The sequence below is a fragment of the Hermetia illucens genome, chromosome 7 (genome assembly GCF_905115235.1).
Source record: "Hermetia illucens chromosome 7, iHerIll2.2.curated.20191125, whole genome shotgun sequence".
NCBI classification, from domain to species: Eukaryota; Metazoa; Arthropoda; class Insecta; order Diptera; family Stratiomyidae; genus Hermetia; species Hermetia illucens.
The window spans coordinates 13,719,181-13,736,081 of record NC_051855.1 but is presented as its reverse complement, the minus strand read 5'-3'; the positions used below and the strand labels follow the sequence as shown (position 1 = coordinate 13,736,081).

At 40.5% G+C, this 16,901-nt stretch overlaps 2 protein-coding genes across 2 annotated transcripts; both read right to left on the bottom strand.

Moving 5' to 3' along the window:
* Positions 1–9,144: 9,144 nt before the first annotated feature.
* On the bottom strand, positions 9,145–9,859 carry LOC119660764 (mitochondrial import inner membrane translocase subunit Tim13). The gene is made up of 3 exons (XM_038069530.1): positions 9,590–9,859; positions 9,442–9,510; positions 9,145–9,326 (listed from the first exon to the last, which is right to left on the bottom strand). Exons 1-3 carry the CDS (start codon positions 9,683–9,685, stop codon positions 9,228–9,230), a joined length of 264 nt encoding a protein of 87 aa, XP_037925458.1. The 5' UTR covers positions 9,686–9,859; the 3' UTR covers positions 9,145–9,227.
* Positions 9,860–11,813: 1,954 nt separating this feature from the next.
* LOC119660756 (zinc transporter ZIP9) lies at positions 11,814–13,665 on the bottom strand. The gene is made up of 4 exons (XM_038069517.1): positions 12,995–13,665; positions 12,690–12,927; positions 12,524–12,631; positions 11,814–12,473 (listed from the first exon to the last, which is right to left on the bottom strand). The coding sequence occupies exons 1-4, from the start codon at positions 13,088–13,090 to the stop codon at positions 11,959–11,961; spliced, it is 957 nt and encodes a 318-aa protein (XP_037925445.1). The 5' UTR covers positions 13,091–13,665; the 3' UTR covers positions 11,814–11,958.
* Positions 13,666–16,901: the final 3,236 nt, after the last annotated feature.

The window sequence follows — 16,901 nt, the reverse complement described above, 5'->3', positions numbered from 1 at the left end:
CGTGCAGACATGATTTATGCAGGGTCCGTTTTCTGGTGAGGAGCTAAGAGTTCCAGAACGCTATTTAGCTGTGTTCCTGCTTGTGCATACCTCTCAAATAGGTACAAATTAGGTATTTGCAGTCATATAATAGTTCAAACACGAATGTTTTCCAAACCAAAATGTAAGTTGCTTTCGTGTTGTTTGGACTTTCAGTTTCCATCACACACGCTACAATCAACTACCACTAAATTCATCTTTGTATCAACAATTTTGAAGAATATTGGAAATCTGAATTCCAATGCATCTGCATGATGTGAACATAAATTTTTCAGTTAATTTCGCCACGTTGCCAAAAAAAATCATTGTAGGCTGGAAAAGAAAGCAAAAATATGTAATCAAAAAGAGCAATTCCTGAAATTAATTAAATGTGAAATGTTAATGAAAGTTCTGGCGAATAAGCAGTCGCAGACTGATGACGATCTGATGAAATACTGCAGCATGCCAGCCGGCAATTTTCGTTCTTTATCTCTATCGAACTGTGAATACATATATATATTCCGGTAGAGAGATATCCGACAGTGTTCATCTTTTGTTTGCAGGATCGAAACTCTGCTCCACAAACGAATTTTCATCAGTCACGAGGTATACTCAAGCAACGAGAGAGTATATGCCTGTACAACCGGAAAATCTATAGCACAGTTAATAAACTACATGCTACGTGCTACCAAATTGAAAGTGGAAATATATTGGTTTGAACGAAGAGTAAAGGAGGATATGTATGGACGGTTTCGAGGAATTGTAAATTCTACATGCGAAGGCGAAATTGATGTACACACTTGAGAGGAGACCAATAGGGGCATGCAGCCAAGGTAACCTCCAGGATATATACTATAAAAGAGTCTTCATTTAGTCTGTGTTGACTTTAGAAAATGAAAATCTATCAAGGAATCAATTACCAGGATTCTGATTTTCAAACTTCCCAAGCTGAAACTTTGTGTTAGCAAAGTCAACCTTCGTCGCATGCATACTAATTATTTCCCGATTAATATACTATATATGGACAGTGAGTCCTTATTGTTATCAGATGAACTAAAGCCGAGTCTTCTACTCCCGGAAAAAGATATTAGTAGAAAATTTAGCTTCATTAGAATATCTATTAATACTGACGAGCAGAAGTCAGAAATCATATCTCTTTCACATATGTACTATGCACATATCCACGATTACACAACTCCAGGATTGAATCTCCTTGCGAATTTTCGATTGATTGATTTTGATTGGTAAAACAGGTTGAATACAAACATGATTCGTTAAGTTGCTAGGAATTATAGTTGGATTGGAGTATAAATACAGCAAATAAATGGGAGGAAGCTAAAGGAGTGGTGCAAACGAGTAGAAACTCTGAGTGAGACGTACGGTTCTTCAGCATGAATTTACTAAAGTGTTTTATGTGGGTGAATTGACAAATAAACAGTTGTCTTTCTTCATGTTTAGTAAATCGAACATATATAACCCTATCTTATCCAGCTTGAGAGTCACTGTTCCTTCCAATTTTTATTATATTCAACTCCAAAAGTCTCTTTCGTCCTTGTATTTTATTCTACCACTTCCAAATTTTCTTCTTCAGCATTTGTTCCATTCAGAAGCGGGGTTGACACGTCTTGATCGGTTACGCCATTTTGTTCGATCATAAGTCTAATACGCCTGGAGTTGCAAAGTTCTCAAATCACTAATGATCAAGCCATCACTTTTCCGACCGGTCTTTTGGTAATTTTTCATCGACTTTGATGTTCAATCCTGGCAAGAGAGTTCTCGTCAACGTGGATTGCATATCCATCCCCTCGAAGGTACTTCTCTCGCAATTTCTACAGGATTGGTACAATGCTATATCGATTGCGGATGTCCTCATTTGTGGCATGTTACGCTACTGAGCCCATGCAATATCTTCGTTTCCATGATCGTTCTTGCTTTTTAAAATTCACCAGCATTGAAAACCATACAGGACGATAGGGTCGACGGGCCACTGACAATGATTGTGCCTGTTTCATTGGAGTCAGTCGTCAAAAATGCTGCTTTATTTATATTTAGTCTCAGACCGTGTTGCATGAAGCGATCATTACATTTTTGAACAAATTGCTTGAGATCAACTTTACTATCAAATACTAGAAAAGCATCATCTGCATAAAGCGGTGTATGGGAAGCTAGGCGTTGGATGTCGCGTAAGACAGTGTCGATAACTAAAACAAAGAGGACTGGTGAGAGGGCGCCTTCTTGATAAACACTGACAAAGACGTGAAGCTGTTTTGATATACCCACCACGCTTCAAACTTTACTCTTCGGATGAGGGTAGAGCAATTTAATTCAGCACGTGAGTTCCTCTGATGCTAGGTGTTCCGATAAACCATACCTGACGAATTTGGATGGTGCACGGTGAAATGCCTTCTCTACTTATCCACTTATAGTAGAGGTGTTACTTTTCCCACACCTTCACTTGGACATTGTCATTTTAGAGCCAAGTGTCTCGGTTCATGTATCCTCCACTATATCGGAAATCTCCGTTGGTGCATAGCACTGTATAATTCTTGCAGTTAGAGTTCTGTCAGAAACCGGCCCACAAATCACCGGACTTGACCCTCCAGAGTACAAAGGCATATTGTCCTAAGTGTAGCAAGAGGGAAAGGAGTGCTCTCCAGATTCCCATCATCTTACTTGGCTCAGGCCTAGAACGTTCAGCTTCTATCGCTCAAGTTAGAGAAATCCAGCATTCTGGGGACCCTCGCTACCCTTCTCAAGGAGCGTACGGGTATAGGTAGATCAGGTTTTTATAACACATGTACATATACATATCAAGTTCAGCTTATATTCACTTTCCCTGCTTATTTTTCTCGAATCTAAATTTTTTTCCTTCCCAAGAAGCTCAGTTTCCGACATAACTGTTGCCTGCAAGCTTAATACCCCCTACCATATTTTTACATACTCGAAAAGAAACGAAGGGAAGGAAAACACAAATGAAATACCGTTTAAACATTAAGAAGATTAAAGTATGAAAATTCTCCTCCATTCCGGACAATTAATTTAGTATTAAGGTCGACGAGAAATGCCATCAACGACTCCTTCTTGCCTTCCCCCCCATGAATTCCAAACAAGATAAAATCCATTCATTTGCCACAACAATACTCCTCCTTCCTATTTTGGTTTCAGCTGCCTCTTTGCTTCCCTTTAATTTGTCTCTTGGCCAGAATTCTTAAAAAAATGATATAGGAATGGAAGATAACTGCTCGCTCCCACTTTAACATCATAAAATTTGTGCTTCACCATCACTTCTTTAAGGATCGTTATTCTAGCAGAGAGAATAGCAAAGCCTACGAATTCTCTCGTTCATTTGGGCTTTCCGTTTGCTTGACGTGGGTTAGGCTTGCGCTCTCACCCTTTAGCGGGGTTGATGGGGGCAAGTATTTTCCGTGTGGCCAACAACTCCGCTGTTTCACAATACAAGAAAATTCGATATTCGGATGGGTAAACCTGATTTATACTAAAGGAAGGTTTTCAAGGTGAACATTTTTGGATGCTATCAAATCTAATACTCTTAAAATAATTGCAATTCCTCGTCCATAAATTTAAATGAGCAAAGTTCATAGAAAACTCTGGGTGTAATATTCCAACTTAGGATACATGAAAATTCACTCAATTTTCATAAAATGTTCAAATTGCAAGGAGCCACGGATGTCACCGCTACTGCCGATTCATGACTCATATGCGTAATGTATATATGTACGTATGAATGTATTTACACTTGAATTTTCGTGTACGGCATTACCACAATGTCTCTTAATGTGCTGCGTCGGCTACGGGAAAGTAAAATCGGTTCATATATTCTCATCAATGAGGTTGGAGTTATAACCAAGGGTTTTCCTTGAGGAATAATACTCATAGGCAGCCTTGGCTCTAATCTGTTCTGTTGAGATTTCTGACTCGGAGAAAATGTGTAAAGCACCGTTAAATAATTGTTATATGCGCTCCTGCTTAAGCAAAACAGAATTATTTGTATGTACCTACATATTGTATGTTGCTTTCAGACTGATAAAAGCCTTGTTAGGTGTTAAAAGTTTGTTAAAATGTTGAGATTTTCTTTAAAGACAGGAGACCCCTTTACTGATTATAGTGTGCCTATTAGCGATAGTATGCCATTTAAGCCTATAACCCACAGGTAATTTATCATGTTCCCTACTTTCAAGTTTTTCAAACTGGCATCTGTCTTTAGGTATTTTCCCAGGTGCTTCCACATACTTTGTCCTAGTGCCGGACACTGTCTCAGAACATGTGTGGAGGTTTCGTTACTCTCTTCACAGAATGTACAGTGTCCGCAGATATGTATGCTTAGCTTCCTCTGCAGCGACTAGTGAGTATTCCTACTATGATCCGGCTCTTCTTGTCGAGGTTTAGATAAGCTCTTCGCTTCGTATTCCCCTATGAAGACCCTGAACACTTCCATTCTTGGTAAGTTCGCCCAGTACAGTTCACTCCCTCCCTTTCCTCTTGGTTTTTAGCGTACTAACCATGAATACATTTCCAACTCCATAGACTGGCACTGGCCCGTGTAGGGGTTTCCTTCCTTCCTGGCCAGCTCGTCTGCGGCCTCCTTGCCTTCTAATCCAATGTGGCCTAAAACCTAGAGTATCCAGACTATATTGAGCGAATTCTGCCTGTGAAGGCTCCCATACCGGTTTGGAATTAACCTGATAGGACTAAAATGCCTTAATTGCCGCTTGACGGTCGGTTAGAATAGCAATGTTCTGCCTCCTATAGTTCCTCTCGAGGAAGCACATCTATCTATGGTGCATATTTCCACTTCAAATATGCTGGTATGCTTTCCCCATTGGTTCAACGTTTTTCTTGAACCAACGGCTCCGATGCCTCCTCCCTCTGCTATAAGGGATCCGTCAATGTATCAGGTAATCAGTTGTTGGTTTAAGCCGTATGCCAATGCCACGCTCTTCCAGTGTGCCCCGATGCCCCAAACGTATTTAAAACTTTTTATCGATATCGGTAATTCTGGATGCAGCCTAGAAAGTATATCAATCTTCCTTTAATCCTCCCTTCGCCCCACGCAAGCCATTCTTTGAAGTTTAGGTAGTTCGCTGGCTGAGTATCGTTCTGAGTGGCAAAATCACTGTCCCATAGGTAATATGGGAAGAGAACTTTCAGGCTGCATCCTCATTTTTCGCCTGCTATGGACGTCCAAGTCATTACAGCCCTTGTAGTTTTCCGACATATATTTTCAACATTTTGCGTCTGTTACTTGTCTCTTGTATGAGGTATATAAATGTCTTGCAGCTATTGATCCGACGATTGATAAGTGCAGTCGCCGCTTTGCAATGCTGCAAATTTATTTGGGAACTTGGCACCTCATCTACGCTTCAGATGAAGATGCCGAGGGCTGGTTTTAGGTGCCAACACTTGTAACTTGACGGTCCCTAGCCCGTAATAGAGCCGGCAGCCCGATTTTTTCCCGAACGTTCTTAACATTGGGTACGGGAACGCCGGTATTGAGAAAAGTTCCCGGCCCATCGGCTCTATCTCTATCTATTTTGCTGCCTAGCAGCATCCAGGTGGAAGTTGTCCCAGAGCCCCAGCACCATTCCGCTCTTCTTCTGGAAGACAGAGGAAGCACTTTTAACGATCGCAATTCAGAGACCCTTTCCAGGATTAGTCGCCCACCCTCCCACACATCGTTGAGGGAGGATCAGTACTGCCTGAACCACTCGTTCGTGTCTTCTTTAATATGTAAATATATCTTAGAGTTTAGAAATATGCAAAGGAATATTTTGAATTTTTGGCTATATACGAATGTAAAAACGTGCATAAAAGCTTCTCACACAAGATGAACGCAAAACCTTTTATACCTAAAGCGTCCAGCTTTCGGTATTCTGATTGTAGTTAGCTTTTAGAAAGTTTTCCAAGTTTTATAATTTCCATTCCATACCCTCGAAGAATAAGATTAGCTTGATAAGGTCTGCAGTTCGTGTTGCATGGGACATGACATTTAATGAAAACTGAAAATAAAACAAACCGCCCAAGCGAGAATACTTCCTCCTTGTCGCATTTGCTTTTTCTCAGGTTAAAGAAATTTAAGTTGAAGTTGAAAAACTTCAGTCTGCATAAATCTCAATATCATTTTTTTCTAGTGTGTTTTTACTTTATTGACGATGTAAGTAGCGTACATATTGGTACGCGGAAGTGGGTAATGGCTAACCTTTCAATGTAAAATGATGCATAAGAAAAAGAAAAGAACCAAACTGTGAATGTTAAAGAGGAGATCTCCCTCCTAAAAACTAGAACGAATATGTAGCTACATTTTAAAACGTCGTCACAGCAGGGAGGATGTTAAAAAAGTAAAGAGAGTCTTAACCAGGAAAACATCGCCATACATACGGAGACTCGTACAAAGAAATACTCATAATTTGCATAAACACATTGTTTCCCCCTACCCTGCTTACTTTCATGTTTATATTGGGACCGGGGATTCCTATAGAGGTTCGCTTTCTTGCAGAAGTATTTTTTTACATATTTAACTTCCGCTAGGAGACGAAAAATCGAAGTAGATAGTTTAGGTAGTGAATATGAAAGCTAATGAAACGTTCTTCAAGTAAAATACGCCTTTTTTCATCTAAATTCAACAAATTGAAGTTCTTCTGTGCATTCATATCTTTTATCGTTAATTAGAAAAAAGTATTTAAGCAAAACATATTTATAGAGCTGAACTCTCTACCATTTTGCGTTTTCCATCTTTTAACAATTAGTAGACATGAAACGCCGTTCATTGTCTTTTATCGGTAAATTTCAAATTTGAGATGTTCGTTGATATTTCGATCACAAAGGGCACCAGTTGTGGAACATCACTTCATCCAGGTTGCACTAATGTGTGAAAAAATTTCTTAACGTAGTTCCCCATTGACTGATAGCATTGACCCGAAATATTTAAATAGCAGTTCTGGGCAGGTCATTACCACTCATTCAGTTTTATTCAGATTCAAAGTGAGGTGTATAGGGTGGCCTGGTGACAATGCCGTTTTAAAGAGTGGCATCGTTCTATCGATTCAAACAATTATAAAATTGCTAAAATCACGCAAAGCGGTTGCGTCAATTGATCCGAATAGTTGGCCACATAATTGCCATTGCAAATACAACTTTAGATTCAACAACTTATTTAGATTTTAGGTTGTCGACGTGCCAGTTTGAAACTAGCTTGTGAATTGTATCCTTGATCTCTTGGACTCTATTGAATATCTACAGTGGGCACCATTCGATCTTGATAGCTCCGTATGAAGTTAGAGCAAATCCCAGCTTGTGACTGGCTATGCTATCCCAATATCGTATCCGCGATACTTTCTGCTCATACGGAGACATAGAACTGCACAAAGGCTCTTAGCAATTCGATACAAATGTTAAAGCAACATAATATTGATTTGCGATGTCTCGTTTTAGCTGAGGAAAGGACACGGGTTCAATTGACACAATAATTCTATAAATAATTTCAAGCTCTAGGATTGAACACACGATGCGTTTCTACATCTTTTGGATGTCGACTTAATCCAGTCAGTTCGGCTGAAAGTGCTCAGGTGTATGTTGATCTTCATGCATTGAGAGGTAGCTCCGGTCGAACGTGGTGCTCCAAATAGAATCAGGCAGTCTGGGGTTAAAGTTATTATTGCGAATCCAGAAGCGAAAGGACATTGTGAGGACTTTCATCTTGGTGAGGATCTGGATCCAGTCTACACACAATACCAATGGATATTTTACAATTTACGGTGGTGAGACAGACTATAACGATCACTTCAATGCCAAGGTGGTAACAGCTGCAACGACTGAAATGTATGGCCGCACCGGTTATTTAAGCTTCCCCTGTCGAACGGGATTTTCTCAGGCCGTCTCTAGTCTGGATGAGACTACACCAAGTTTTACAAGCCGTGGGCGTTATAATGAGTCTCTCTATTCGCTAAGTCAGTTACAACATAATATGTCCGCTCTGCTTATCGCAAGTGGGAGTCAAACCAAACAGTTCTGCGTGATCCAAATCGAGGTTACTTTCCCGATCTGAGTTGCTGAGATTTTTACAAAATCCTCATTGTCTCTGGTCGGACAATTTGTTGTTTGTACTTCATAGTAAGCTCTTGTGGTACCAGATGATGCGATTGGAGTGTTCCGCAAGTTTCTGTTTCAGCACTTTGGGGATTTCTGCTAAGTATTTCATTGGAGAGGTGGTAGTTTCCTATTATGTTCGCAGAGCGTCTGATGAATTTCCAAGAAGTGCTTGTGTAAGGACGCCAATCTCCTTTCTCAACTTTCCGACAGAATGGTAAAGCTATCCTGCGCACACCTCGATGATAATTGTGGAGACGAGTAACAGTGGCAACTGCAATGTAGATCAGACTTTGTGCTCCTGTTGCAGTAATCTCACTAGCTAAACTATCAACCAAAATCTTGTGAAGGGCAGCAATGATGTTGTTAGTGATCAAAGTAAACTATAGTTTTGAGAACTTTGCCCTAGTATCTGGGAGAATGTGACCTGGAATTAGATTCGCCTAGAACGTTCATCGTTAGCTCAAATTCCATTGTTAGTCATGAGTGGCACATATGCAACCATAAATGTTGGCAAAGCAGCGAATGGTCATGGTCAACAAGAATTAGCGTTTTGATTACCACACGCCCGTCGTCGTCTATCCCAATCATTTCCTTTTGTCCTATCGAGCCCTGGAAAAGTGCCCAAAGAAGGAAGTAATCTTTCAGAAATCTGTATTTGTATGTCGGTGATATTCATGTATCAAGGAGGGTATAACACTGGCCGACCCTCAGCCTATAGAAAACAAGTTAAATCCATAAAAGAAATATTCAGTACGAGGATGAATAACTTTTTGAAAGGCAATCAAATTCGGAAAGCTACAATGCGATAACCAATAGAAATAGGCACGAGGATACCCAAAAGTGTTTAAAGGATAAATCCATGGCAATCAAGTAAGGGTCTGGATACGAGACCATCTTTTGGAAGTACGGAAAGGAACATCCTTCACCCATTTGACTTCAGTAAAAAGGGGATCCAAAATCAACGAGTTATTGAATACACAGATGAAATACACAGCGAATTACATATATAAAACAACAATCTAAGAATCGTATTGGAATATTTATTTGGTACAAAACAAAACACCGCACTCTATCCTGTGCAATTTAATCACAATCGATTTATTCTACATATTTGAACGCTCTCGCTGCAACCTCTGCCCGTAGGTCCTCGAAACTAAATTCCAAGAATCCATAAACCGATCCATGCACATTGCGATACATTTCTGAAAGCGATTCCAAGGCGGAATAACAATAAGGTATTGAAACTAACCGTTCAAGCTGGACCGCGAGTGCCTTCTTATATAAGACTCTCTGCAGATCCGGAAGATGTACACTTACCTGTTCCGATGAGTCCAGAACGGTCCCCGGCTTGCCCACGCATTTTTTGAAGCATTTTTCGGTCATTTTCTGCAAAATAGAAGTGAAAATGGTCATTTAATGTCAAGTGGTGAAATGTATGTGAAGAGGCAGTGCTGCTGTTTCTCACAGTCAAAAGTTCTTGGGCATTAGCAACAGCAATTTGCTGTTTTACTTGATCCATAAGTTCTCCCTTTTGGGAGCTGGTTAACGAGCTCATTGCCATTTACACCGAAATCCAATAGATAAAGGCCGGAATCTTAATTCAAAATGTGTAACACCACTCCAGGGACAGAGACAGTTCCTAACCTATCGCTCTGCCAAGTCCCGTCAATAAGCTGTCATCTGTACTAATGGTCAATGTAGGTGAGAGACTCATCCGAACTATCAACTCTCACGAATTTGTGTTGTGCAATATACTCACTCCCCCTTGCCCCTCAAGGGGGGAAATCAGTGCGAGTACACACGATTTCAAATTGTTTTGCCCTTTAGGATGAGCGAGATGTACCGAAAACCCGATCAGCTGTGTTTGACATACCGCCGGACTTGCCAATATATTGGTGAGATTGGCAAGTTTTTGCTTATGTATAAGTGAATACGTGAAACAACTTTTTGCTATATGGGTGAGCACGCCGTAGTACCAGAATAGCAAAAGCTCACCGATCTCTCTCTTACCAATACGATTTGACCAAGACTATGCCTTTTCCTTGTTTAGCGTCTCTGATGTGTACAGATAAGCTTCTGCAAGCGCATTTGCAAGTGGGGTCATTTTTGTATGGGTACTGCCTATAGTAGATCTGCTCAATGAATGCGATCGAGAGGACGAGAGACTATTGGTTCGGCTCGCTCGTGACCTTAACGTACAATCAATATTTCACCCCGTCGAAGTTCATTCTGATCACAGATCACGTTGTTTGTGGTTTTACGCGCGTTTGTGGTTTTACGCGCTTTTGTAGGTCAGTTTTTGTATTCATTCATTGTATTTGACATACATGCACTGCCAAGAGAGCAACGGAAGCACAATGAATGCGATCGAGAGGACGAGAGACTATTGGTTCGGCTCGCTCGTGACCTTAACGTACAATCAATATTTCACCCCGTCGAAGTTCATTCTGATTCTGATTCATTCTGATCACAGATCACGTTGTTTGTGGTTTTACGCGCTGTTGTAGGTCAGTTTTTGTATTCATTCATTGTATTTGACATACATGCACTGCCAAGAGAGCATCGGACGCGTTTGCTGTTTTCTGTCCGCTTACAAAAATAGTAGCAAAAAATCATATGATTAAGTTATAATTTTTAAAACTATCTGAAAAATTGAATTTTCCATATTTTCAAAAAATCCTGGTTTACACGATAGTCATTCACCTATAGATGCAGATGCACTGGAGAGATGGTTGTTTCTAATGATGCCCGCAATACTCTGCGCACTCTTGGTGATGGATTTCCAAGGTGTGCTTGTGGCGACCAGTCCAATTAAAACATGTAGAATTGTAAAGTCCTCTTGCGGATACGTTTGTTGCTCGCTTCAAGATGTTGGTTGTGGAAACGAATAGTGGCAGCCGCAACTTATATTAAGCTATGAACATCTGTCGTGGTAATCTTGCCAGCCAAATGACCTTCCAAAATCCTGTTAAGGATAGCAATGATGTTGGTAGTTTCCGAAGTCAACTTTAGAGTAGGGATCTCTGAACTAGCCAGATCAAAGCCTCATTATACATTGAGTCGACCTTGCTAGTTGCTTCTGATTACTGAGTTCATGGTGAACCATAAATTGGCTCAAATCGTGCAACACCTAGGTCTTTCGTTCGTGTAAGTTATGGGCATCACAAAAAAAAAAACGTTCAAATGCGAGAGGTCACTCTGATGCTGCTGAGCGATTTGATTCCCAATCGTATTGGGTGCTGCCTTTGTGTCTCTGGGTTACCATTAAAAGTATTTGTATGAATGTTCCAAAAGAGTCGCGGTATCCCATTGGTTACCTACAAAGATAGGGAAGAAGCTTGGAGAAATTCTGCCCAACTGCCCTGTATGCAATTCATCTCAGACTAAAGATTTTCGTAGTTTTACTCGCTCAGAAAAAAAGGAATGGATTGAGGAAAACAAATACAAGGGGAAACCGTTTAATTCTTCGCGGCTACTTTCAGGATCAACTTGCAATATTCGTAACTGAGCCGGTTAATCATGACATCATGCTCAGCCTATGACGCGTGTATCTTTGTCAGTGTGTGTTAGTCAAATCTGTTGCTTCGTCCCCAGAGGGTGTTCAAAAACTGTCGTATTGCTGATCCTAGTACTTGAGTGGATTGTCTGATGTACTCGTTAAAAGTAGATGGAGTAGAAAAACAGTAAAATATTACAAATAATCTTTATTAAACTTAATGACATTTAAAGTAGATCCATGGATGTCATTTACCAAAATTATGCATCACATTCGGAATCCAGTATATGAGCGAACTGAGTAGTAAAAAACTGGTAAATTGCATTAATTGTCACTTTTCAGTGATGATGTCCCAATGTTATAATAAGTGGTAATAAAGCTCCACAGACCATGATAAACAATTCAGTGTTTCTTAGGCCTGAAAACCCTTTCGTTGATGCGCTTGTTCCATCTTCTAAATGGCTGTAGTGCGCTGTCGACGAACTGCTAGACCGCCCATGATGACCACCGCTGTGCGAACTTTGTGTTAGTTCTGGCAGAACGTGCACCGTGGCTACATAAAGGAATGTTCCAGCTGAGAACAACATAGCAATTCCCGTTGCATTCACGGAGTTCAAAGTTTCCTTTTGCTCTTGCCCGATTCCAAAGTATGTAAGCAGCGTCAGTAAGGGTGCTGATAGCGAAAATATAGCTAAGTGCTTTCGAATACGCTGTCGCTCCACACCTTCGTGTAAAAGGAAGCTCACAAGTCCAAATGCTGCTGGGGCTTTGTGAAGCATGATCGCCAGAAAAACTATCATCTCGACATCCTGATGCGAAGTGGTCGCAGCCGCGCCTAGAGCAACTCCATCAGCTGTAAAATGACAAGGTTGTAAATAGTGAGCCTCGTACGGTAAATATTACCTGCAGCATGAACCACTAATCCTAGAGTTGCAGTTATGTTTTTATTAGAAGCCGGCCCAGAGTTGTGTCGTAATGAAATTTGTTCAACTAACATCATAAATATAAAACCTGAAAAAGGGTTTAACTTAAGAGGATGGAGTAATAATACTAAATTGATAAAGCGTACCTAATACTAAGGATAATCCTATGGTGGCGGAATGATCGTCAACGTCCTCATGTTTATGAGGTAAGGGCTCCTGCGGGATACTTACAGCAGTTGCACCTGTGCCAAGTTTAGCAAGTGATGGTTTATCTTGGTGGACACCATCCTCATATAATGCTCTTATGCCTTCGGGAATTATCACAGTTAACGCGGTCCCAACCAAAAGGCCGGCACCAAAGATAGTCACAACTTTGAGTTTTTCCTGAGAAACGAGAGAGCCGGTTTCAGATGACTAAAATTCAGAACCAATTAGAGGTGAACAGACTAACCTCAGACCAGTTAACAACAAGAGGGATATTGCCCGCTAAATATGATCCAACCAACATCACTATGGTGAGGAAAATTAAGACAAGTGTCTCTTCCATTGCTTCGTTAAAATTCTGCGGCCCAGATGGAGAAAATTATTTGTTGATATAATACTGACAACAAAAACAGGGTTGAAAAACTAGATCTTATGCCATCGATACCAGACTGAAGAGTCGACGACCAGCAGAACGTGGCGTTTAAAACAGAAACGTAAACATTCAGGTTTTGCAGTAGAACTGCAAATGCACAATGAATGGGATTTAGTCAATTCAGCTTTGACCCATTTCTAGACCTCCGCTTGTTCGTTCTTAAAGCTGCGGAAACCAGGAGTTTCTCGCTACTGGGGAAAGTCGCAATAATTCACTTCTTTCAATTTGGCTGAACGAGTTCTTCCAATACTGAATTGACGGGCGAAACAAGTGTTTAGTTGGAAACTAGGACGTGTCAAGTGTCAAAATATCAGGGATGGGGATTTGCTTCACGAACAACAGTCTTTTCAACAAACAGATTATCTTCTAATTAAGTATTAAAGCTCAATGCACTGGATGGATGTTTACAGAATCATTGCCCCATGACACACTACGAATAACGAAACAATAAGCTACATCAACACTTCAACTGTCAGTGCATGGTCACCAACCGGCACGTATTGCTGCAGATTGCGGATGCCATCTACTTAACGCTAGCGCTTCCACTAGAGCTGGTCGCAGACGTGCAACCAAGTTCACGTCAATAGGTCATTTACCGGTGCGGCAACGGTTTGAAAAATATCAAAAAATTTTGATATTTTGGGATTGGATTCTCCGGTTGTGAACCGGTTTAGTGTGTCGTTAGGGCCATCGTGTGAACCAAGTTCTTCGTTATGTCGATCACTAACTTATTGCATTCTTATAAGATAATTAAACTGTGCCCAACTTGTTCTGATTGGAATTATGATTTTGCTCATTGATTGATGGTGTCCTCATTAGATGCTCAATGGGGTTCACATCTTAACACTCGGGATGGCGAGAGAGATCTCTATCGACTTGCTCAAAGCCGTGATGAACGTACACAGGATATCAAACACTTCTGTTGCGTTAATGACAAGAACGGTACTTTGCTTACCAACCGTCGAGCTGCAACGGATAGATGGCGAGAATACTTCGAGTAGATTTCAACTGAAGAATTTGCTCATCCTCCCCTTCCACAATCATTGCCGACATTTGGACCAGTTCCACCTGTCAGCGCAACTGAAGTCGAGGCAATGAAAGGAATGAAATCGGAGGAAGCTACGGGACCTGACGACATCGAAGTATGGCGTGTGTATCAAAACTGCTCCGTGTCTCTGTTGGTGTTCATCAAGAAAGCGCCCTCTTACCACTCTTCGTTGTTCTTGTTATGGACACCGTCACACGGAATATCCAACGTCCAGCGCCCTACACACTGCTTTATGCAGATTATGTTTTCCTAGCATCTCATAGCAAAAATGATCTCGAGCAACTTGTCCAAAAATGGAATGATCGCCTCATGCAACACGGTCCTAGATTGAATCTAAACAAAACTGAATTTTTGACGACCGATCCCCTTGAAACAGGCATAATCACTGTCGACGGCAGTGATCTATCCAGAACTGAGCGATTTAAATACCTCGGGTCAACGCTATCAGACAATGGTGAACTGCGTTATGAAATTGCTTCACGCCTTAACGCAATCTGAAGTGGCGTTCCACAACTGGTGTTCTTTGTGGTCGAGGTATCAACGAAGTTCTCAAATCTAAAATTTATCGCAATATCGTCCCGTCGTGAACGGGACAAAAGCTGAAGAAAAAGAAGAAGAATTAATTAATTAATTATCTGATAATTTTGCCTGAAATAAAAAAGAATTCTCGTGTACGTAATAAAGGCCACATAATTAAGGATTATGTTCCGTAATTATTCTTCCTTTAGCTTTCAATCTAAAAAAATTAATTCCCAACTACTTAGGTTCGGTAGTGGGTGTGAGGGTGGTTTTAGCGGCTGCAACAGGAAACTTGCATTTTATTGATGGGATCATGGATGCTACTAAATATATTACCCCAGCTATTAAGTTGCATTAAGTTGCAGATTTCTGTCGTAGTAAATAATTTGAAATTAATAAAATTTGCTATTAAGCAAACAAAATTAGAAAATCCTAAAAGTATCATGATTATGTTACGTTTTTCTTAATTTATGGGCGTACGAATTCAGATGCTACCGACTGTATACATATATTCTGTGCCACTATTCGCCTGAATCATGTTCACCGAAATTTGTCGTTTTACAACGCAGAACTCTCTGAATGAGACTTTATTAGTGTGTATAATCGAGAAAGCCTTTCCAATTTGGTTTGTTTCTTAGCTAGTGTCATGTCACGGGTAAACATGATAAAAACTTGATGAGCAACCGAATCTGATTTGGTTTTGTCCTTCGTTAAATCAAACTGATAGCCCAACTTGGGACGGCATGGTGATAACGAAAATAGTTTTAGTCCTCGGAGATATACCTCCACGGTAATGTGAACGTCACTGGAATTTACCCTCTACACAGAGAAACCAAGGCATCGGGGAGGTTTAGCATAGCTTTTGAGTAGGTTCATATTTGGAAAGCTTCCTTTCGTCCTTGTGTTTAAGTGGAAGCTCAGACTCAACGTAGAGGACACAATAAAGCAATGTAGCCGATAAGAATGAAAATAAACTTAGCATTGGCGGAAAAATCTTGGCCGCGGTCGAGAGAAGAATCTTCCGCAGAATTTTTGGCTCCCTATATTTAAGGCCAGAGGCCGTTATTTTAAAAAGATTGTGTATTTAAAGCACGTGCTTATCAACGACACTTTTTACTGAGATTTCTTTTAACTGGTTGTTAAAACTATTATAACACAGATGTACTGAAAACTAGCAGCTTCAGTGAGCAATATTTTCAAACATATTGTTCTAAGAAAAGAGTCGGTAGTATATGTACTGATGTCCCACTGATGACTGTGTCCAAAGGACTTACAGGACAGCGAATCGGTCTTACCGTAGTGAGGGTTGCATTGCAAGTGCAATAAGAAATTAAAACTATCCTTATTCATTCTACAACTCGTAAAAAAAATCACAGGATTACAGTCTTCCATTTCTAGAAATGTCACTTTCACGTTAGTGCTCCGATTGCGATTTAATTCACAAGTGCTGCAGGTCCATCTTCTTTTAGTTTCTTCACTTCACCTACAGTAGCGGTGGAAGTATCCATGAACATGGCAAGATTACTCAAAATGTTTAAGTATTCCATTATTAATAACGAGTAACATACGATAACAGCACAATTCAAAATTTGAAATCAACGTAACCACATTTTCATTAAGATTCTACCATTCGGAACCGATAGCTAAAGATGGAGCAAAAGTAATCAGGAAATGGGCATGATTTCGTAACTGTAATCATAATCATAGGCAATTATAGAGGTATTACGTTGCAGAGTACCATCTATAAGATATTCTCCGCTATCTTGCTAGGCCGGATAGCCCCATACACTCAGAACATCATCGGCCCATACCAAAGAGGCTTCACTCCAGGCAAATCAGCAACAGATCAGATTTTCTCTCTGCCAGAAAGCCAGACAAAATATATGGTGGCACCTCAGACGAACCAACCAACAACATCAAACCGCACTGGTCAAACAGGAAGAATAAGGATAGGAGAATACAACTTTGAGAACGTTGACAATTTCTTCTATCTAGGGTCGAAAATCACAGCCGATAACAGCTACGATGATGCAATTCGTGCACGGTTGTTGTCAGCCATCAGAGCCTATTTCAGCTTATAAAAACTGTTCCGCTCGAAAAAATCGCTCAAAGTCCTCCCAGTGTGTCGTGATAGGCGACTAAGTGGGCAGAAAT